This window comes from Amphibalanus amphitrite, unplaced genomic scaffold, assembly GCF_019059575.1.
Source record: "Amphibalanus amphitrite isolate SeventyFive unplaced genomic scaffold, NRLGWU_Aamphi_draft 002545F_arrow, whole genome shotgun sequence".
NCBI classification, from domain to species: Eukaryota; Metazoa; Arthropoda; class Thecostraca; order Balanomorpha; family Balanidae; genus Amphibalanus; species Amphibalanus amphitrite.
Genome location: NW_024883964.1, coordinates 1 through 7,500, shown reverse-complemented (window position 1 = coordinate 7,500; position 7,500 = coordinate 1). Strand labels below are relative to the sequence as shown.

Genomic DNA, 7,500 nt, shown 5'->3' with positions numbered 1-7,500 from the left:
CATTTTGATAACACTATCATTCTAGAAGCCTAATATTGAGAGGGAGCTAGAGTGAAATTTTGATCCTCAGCCAATGCTGAAGGGTAAGGTGAGAGAAAGATTTTACTGAACTCTTTTCAGAAAGGAATTTCAAATGTATTGATGCATTATTCATTTTCCACTATCCAGTGTGCACTTCCTGAGGACTTAGCATAGAAATTTCAAGTCCTTACTATTTGTTTGGCTGCCTTTTTCTGCACAGCAATGAAGCAAGTAAGGTTTATTTAGCTCTAGCATTGACCCAGCTGTATTTTTTTCTTGCAAAAGCAGGTTTTTAAAATTGCGGGTTTTTTGCGGGTTCGGCTCAGCCAAAATCAGCTTGCGGGTAGTTGTGGTTGGGCAAGGGGTAGCTGCGGGGCGGGGCGGGTAATGAAATTGCAAATTTGTGGCATCTCTACTTCAGGGTGTAAAGACAGTTTCTGGAAATATTTCTTCCAGCTACCCGCATTTAACCATCGCATGCACATGCAACCCTCCTAAGGTTTTTCACATATACAGGGTTGGGCAGATAAATTGGGACAAAATACATATTTGCATTCAAAACGCCGTAGCTTAGAAATTGTAAACATAGGCATTTCAAATTTGGATCACATATTGTCACACCAATTTTACACATTTTCACCAAATATGGTCACCGTGGTCCACCTACATCAGTCCTTATCGGTGCCTGGACTGGCCGCACGCGCGGCGAGATCTTCCGTCTGAAATGGCTCGTAATTGTAGCCAACTGGCACTGCTGAGGCTCACCACAGTCACATGGGGGCGTTCATTAGACTCACGCGCAAAAACGCCCCAACAACCAGAACTTGTGTGGGCTGAGGTTTACTGAGGAAGGGGCATTTTCACTTGGGTACAGTTTGCGGGATCCTCCGTTTCAGGAGATTCTGTATTTAATTTACTGTATGCCGGGGAGCTGACTCCTCGAAGAGCATCACTCCATGCAGGATGTTGCCTTCTTTCATCTCGTTGATTCGAACTGCCGGAATAATGGTTTGGTACCCTGTAATGGCGAACCCACTCCCGATTCCGTAAAATAAGGGGGCCCCACGTGACCGTCAGAAGTCACCGGGTGGAATGCCATCACCGATGTCTGCTGCATGCTTTTTGGAACTAAGATCACGTCTTCTGGGCTGGTTGCGATGTTACATGGTGTTTGCGGTTGTTCATATGTTCGGTTATGGGGATACCATCGTCGAAAAAGACCTGCACGTGCTTGCTCGCTTCTCCAAGCCCTTCAAGAGGAAACAATTTTTTTTAACGTCACAGCTGCTTCAACATCTATGTTGACACGTTAATATGCATCAATGCATAAGAGTGCATGTTTGAAGTGCTGGTATATCGCTTTCTCTTTTGAGTATTTTTGGAGTGATAAAGAAAATTTTTGAACATAATATAGGCTAATGAATACGTTTCCATGTTATGCAGGTTGTGTTGTAATTTTGAGTCGGCTGGTCACAGAACGTGGGCTTAAGCAAGCCACTATCAACTTAGTCCGCGCGCACATGCGTGCCAATACTCTAATTATGCTCCATCAAATGGCTGAAAGTAGTGTGTATCGAACAGACGTAAACGTTGGAGGAAGAGATGATATTGACTCATCCTTACATACCTATTGCATTGACACCGGCCGCTCCCCCGGTTTTCCAGGGGGGCTAAAAGGCAAAATTCAGTTAAATCAGAGGATCCTCGCAAACACAGTGGCGCGAGCTTACAACGAAGGTAGCCGTGCCTTTGTACTTTCGGTTAAACATTTATAGTTCGTTTTTTCTAAGTTCGACCCTCACTGTAATCGTCTCTTTGAACAAAGCACGAGAATTGTTAGCTGAATTACTGAGAAAACTGACTGACGCACATTGATTTCACAGACGATTAATTTCCTTCAAAGTATTTCTTGCTGGCTCTTAGTTCCCAGACTCCTAGCTCGTATTTGCCTATATTTACAACCCCACAGGGAAAGACGACTTGTCAGAAATTATAATTGAACTAGTCAATAAATCGTACGGTGTTTAACAGAAGGGTATATTATCGGCGTTAAAAACTTATTTGGAAAATATTATTCGTAACTCCAGTACAATGTGCGGTAACCAGTTTTTTTAAGTAATTCAGCTAACAATTCTCGTGCTATGTTCAAAGAGACGATTACAGTGAGGGTCGAACTTAAGAAAAACGAACTATAGTTATCTGTCTCCAGTCCGGAGCCAAACCAAGTTCTGCATCCCACTTACGTTCGCATGAACACGTTGCATTTAGTTTAGGTTTTACTAAAATTATATAAGCCCATTTCGTGGTACTTTCTACGTTGAATAACCTTTCCAATGTTATATGAGCATCTGACGCAGGTTCAGAGCATCGTTGCACCGATCGCCATTCCGATGGTCTTGCTGACCAGTGAGTTACACGTCATTATGTCCAAACCACTCCATTTCTGTTTTTATTCTAGTGCAGTAAACCACTTCTTTGACGGAAAGTTATACAAATTTTTTACATGTGTGATCTGCAATGCCTTCATTGCTCGCAATTGATACTTCGTAAATGATGATTCAATGTTTAAGTTCCGATTTAAAAACAAAACCTGTGTCATAATCTTGTTTCACCACTGCTCTGTAGTATCTGGGCCCATGCTGACAGTGCCTGGTCCCAGAACATTGGGAGATGTCTCCGTCGGATTTGCAAGACGCCAATGTTACATTGAAAGATATTGAACCTGTCGCTGACCTGAAAGTACTCATTTACAAATAATTTCCAGCTCGATTCTTTCGGATCCAACCAACGTTTGATCCATGCTACTTTAAGTGCGTTTGCGAACGATTCAACGTCTGGCGCCCCAATGCCACCTTCTAAGAACTGTCTCTTTGCTATTCCACGTTTTATTTTATCCTTCTTTCCCATATGAATTTAAATAACAACGATTCCAACTTTCTTATGTAGGCATTATCAGGATTCTCAATTACAGCGAACACGTGGACAAATTTAGAAAGCAAGAGTGATTTCACTAGAATTACTCTGCCGAGCGGCGTTAGACTCCTTTGTACCCATGGGGACATGGCCTCTCTATTTCTTCAAGCTTACCACTATAATTTATATCTCTTGTACGTTGACTGTCGGGAAGTATTTTGACACCGAGCAGTTCTAAAAAATCTCCTATTTTTAACCATTTCAGATTTAACTCCTGACAAATCGAGGCACCCCGATGCCTTGTAACACCCATCCATGAACATATCGTCTTTCCCATATTAAGCTGTAGACCTGAGACCACTCTGAATTCATTCAACACATTTACTGCATGCCTTAAGGAGCTTTCCGATCCATCTAAGATCAGAGTTAGGTCGTCTGCATATGCCGACGCTCCATATTGTTATATGACCGATTTCCTCTTTTAAACGCTCTCCATACTTCATCCCAAAAAGCCTCAACTTTTGGGCAATGTACAAATAAATGTGATGCTGTTTCTACAGCTCGTTTACAAAAAACGCACTGGTCATCCTCGACCATTCCGAACAACTTTAACATTTTTCTCGTTGGCATATTCTGTGCAAGATGCGAAATTGCAGCCATCTCAGAATTGAGAAAAGAGCATAGAATATGGTGTTAAGCTTCACTAAGCTGTAAGAACTTATTTGTTCTTTTAAGCTCGTTTAAAAATGAAAATTTTTAACATGGAAAGTCAATGGGAGTGTCTTTGTTGTTTAATAACTTTTGCGTTGAAGCTATTTTAAGTAAGAAGTTAATAATTTATACAACTTTTGATGCTCTTTCCAATGATATATAGAACGTTATTGCACGTTGTGCCATTTTTGTTTAATCTAGTAAAAAAGCACGGCATTACCGAGATTTAAGCTCAGACCTATATGGCCTTTGCTCAGGCAGTATACGAACAGGTGACGGGGATACCTCCCATAGAAGGATGCGACACGAATAATTGGGCGCTTTCATCTAGGAGATTTTTGCAGATATCTTTTTGATTTGTGAAAAAGACCAAAAAGCTGAATCTCTGGAATCCTAGCGGTATGCCAGCCGTTGATAAATTATTATCTTGCTGCGGCCGGGCGTTATTTGCGGTGTTTGCGTTGGCGGCTGGCGGGCGACTTTTAGTCGTTTTCGGTTAGCAGTTAGCGTCGGTGCGATGCGGGCGGTTTTATTTTTTCGGCGTTTCGGCGTTTTTTTTTGTGTGGTTTGCGGCGGTCGGGCGATTTTTTTGACGTTTGCGTTGGCGTTTCGGGCGTGCGTTTTGCATGTTTTGCGGTTTTACGTTTTGCGGCGGGCGGGCGTTTTTTTTGCGGTGTTTGTCTGGCGGCGGGCGGGCGGGCGGGCGATGCGGGCGGTTTTATTGTTTGCGTCGTTTGCGGGTGTTAATTTGTTTGCGATTGGTGGCCGCTTTTTCGCTTTTTGCGGTGTTTGCTTTTGGCGGCGGGCGGGCGATTTTTAGGCGTTTTCGGTTGGCGGTTAGCGGGCGTGCGATGCGGGCGGTTTTATTGTTTTGCGGCTTTTGCGTTTTTTTATTTGCGGTTTGCGGCGGGCGGGCGTTTGTTTATTTTTGCGACGTTTGCATTGGCGTTTCGGGCGTGCGTTTTGCACGTTTTCCGGTGTTTGCGTTTTGCGGCGGGCGGGCGTTTTTCACAATTCAAAGTCCAAACCTTCGGGCCACAGCGCTCCTCGAAAAGCGCTGTATCTTAGTACGGGGTATTCTCACCTTGCACACCTTACGCCAGTAACCGTTCACCTGCCTGCATGGGAGCCACAGTTCAACCAACACCGTTCAACCACATAGTTCAATTGGGAGTTCCGAAGACCGCAGTAACGTCTCCCCATTCGAAATTTGACATCCTACCCGCTCCTAAAGAACTGCGCTGGAGCAGCGGTCTGCAGCAGTTGGAGTTCTAAAAACAAAAGGAGTTCAGGACTTTCAAGAGCACAATTACTGTGCATTTCAGAAAAATGTTCTTGCAAGCAGGGACCCTCGACTGGCTGCATGCTCGTTGGCATAGCAGGTATGACGGGGAGAGGTCGTGGATGGATATGACTTAATCGCTGCACCAGCTTTGCAGTGTGCGCTGGTCACTTTCAGGGGGCATGCCCCCGCACTACGGTCTCTACGGTCGCAGGTTCGGGGGCATGTCCAACCCTAAAACCTGTCTTTATACATTAGGCTGCATTACGAACGTCAAATTATTTGGGGTCCGGACCCCCGGGACCCCACCAGTGGCGGAGCCCCTCGTCACTTTCATTGTAATAAGCAAGGCATGAGAAATCTTAGCCATACGCTAGTTATGCGTAGGGAACGAAACGTGCAACTGTGATACATGCTTTTTTAATGAAAATAGCTGACACCGGTTAATAAGCCCGCTTTATAAATCCAAACACCTTGTCACCAAGGTGGATTTATTAAGCGGATTCCACTGCACTTGGTCGATTGCGCTGAAAGTTGGCAGGTAGGCAGCACCCACTAGGCAATGCATATACATGTGCCACAGTTTGGGATGCTGCTGCGTACGCGCACGTGCAGGGGTCGTTTCCAGATCTCGAAACGGCTGGACCGATGGCGCTCAGTACGCGGTTAGGGACCAGTTAGTAGGGTGCCGTGCACAAGTTAGTTGGGACCCATTTTGCACGTGCGCACGTGCAGGGTGCCGCTTCCAGATCTCGAGAACGGCTGGGCCGATTGTGCTCAAATTTGGCACATCGCTAGAGACCGGTTAGTAGGGTGCCGTGCAAAAATCAGTTGCAGGTACCCCCTCGCGATTTCGCACGTGCAGGGCCCACCCTCTCGCTCGCTCCGTTAGTCGCCCCAAAAGGCGTTATCCTGGTTTAAGGTTTTATTACCAACCTATATAAATTCAGGCTGAGGCAATGCTGACTTGCCAATGTAAAATACGGGTAATAGATAGCTGATGTCAAAACATGAAAGATGCTCACTTGCAGCATCATGACTTTCAAATAATTTTTGTCTTACCTGGTGGTTGGAGTCGACTGATCATGACAAGTTACCTTGAATCGATTCAACATATGACTCGCGTTTCCTTGAATCGATTTAACCTGTGACTCAAACGGCCTATACATATGTGAATCGACTCGACTCATGATTCATTCAGCTTTCAAATTGTTTGATTCGATTCAACTCATGACTCGAAGAAAAATGATCGATTCTTGAATCGATTCATGATTCGACTCTGAGTCGTTTACAACCCTACCCCCATCCCTCAAAAATCCACGAGGACGCCCCAGCGCATTTGAGTAACACGTGACCGAAATGGCTTAAACATCTGGGACCGGCCGTACTACCGATTGGAGTCGGCGCGCCGCCGGTCGTGCAGCCACTGTTGCAGACCGTGACCGTGCGTTACCTGTATGAGCGTCTCCAGGGCGTCCAACACCACCATGCTGGCCTCTGCCGAGAGACAGCGCTCGGCGGCCGGCTCGGCCGGCTCGGCGACGCCGTCGGCGCGCTCCTCCTGCCGCCACTGGGGCGCCGTCTGCTCCTTGCGCCAGCGCAGACGGTCCGGCGTAGCGGCCGGCTGCTGGTGCTGAGACCGGCGCCGGATCAGCTCGCTGCGTGCCGAGCCGCCGCCCAGCAGCATGTCCTCCAGCCTCGACTTGGCCTCGACGGCGCGCGTGGGCCCGCGCCCCGTCGCCTGGGAGGCCAGCGGCGGCTGGCGGCCACCCTGGCCGACAGCAGACAAACGCAGGCCGGCCGTCAGCAACATAGCCATAATCCAATGAAACAGGGGCCATTGGGCCATCGCCAGATAGCCGTCAGAACTGAAATCCCATAACAAAGTTGTTATGGGATTTCGACATGCGAGCTCATCGCCAGTTTCCGGCGATGAGCTCGCATGTCGAATTTCCAACAGCTGGGGAATTACTGAGTGTGGTTGGTTGCGGCTGGTAGTTGCACACATACACCAGCCGGCGCCGGCCGTTCCTGGTGGACGGGCCAGCGGGCGCCCACCTTATACTCGAAGCAGGAGAGTGCGTTGTGCAGCAGCCGCAGCTGATGCAGTCGCGCCGGTCGGTACTCGGCCCAGGTGGCGCGCAGCACATCGGCGCGAGCATTCTTCAGCACCCAGATGTGCAGAGCAGCAGGTCGCGACTGGTGTCTGGCCGCACGTTCGCTGACCGCGCCTGTGGACCGCACAGATCACATCCGGCACCTCAGTACACCCGTGCATCAGCTGGCCTGCACAGGCCGCCGATACAACTCATGACAGGACATTAGTATCAGCCGCCTGCTTCTGCCTGCAGCTGGTAAGCGGTTTACATTCACTTTCAAAATCTTTCAAACTTTTGCTAATTGACAAAGCAACAAGTGGGCCATAGGCAGTGCTGGAAATGAGGCCGCTTTCTGGTCCCGGCGTTTTTTTCTCCGGGTGGATTACCCCCGTCCAGCGCTTAGCCTTTCGGGACCCACTCAGAGCAGCGGTTGTTTTCGCCGCTCGCCCTAGTCGGATGCAAAGTTAATAGTTT

At 47.7% G+C, this 7,500-nt stretch overlaps 1 protein-coding gene across 1 annotated transcript in view; it reads right to left on the bottom strand.

Annotated features, from left to right (window-relative positions):
• LOC122377129 (dedicator of cytokinesis protein 7-like) overlaps positions 1-7,158 on the bottom strand; it is a gene marked incomplete at both ends in the record, with an annotated part of 33,784 nt that extends 26,626 nt beyond the window's left edge. The window contains 2 exons of the mRNA XM_043357094.1: positions 6,381-6,698; positions 6,986-7,158. Of these exons, the coding sequence (XP_043213029.1) occupies positions 6,381-6,698; positions 6,986-7,158 (491 nt within the window). The remainder of the gene's footprint in view (positions 1-6,380; positions 6,699-6,985) is intronic.
• Positions 7,159-7,500: the final 342 nt, after the last annotated feature.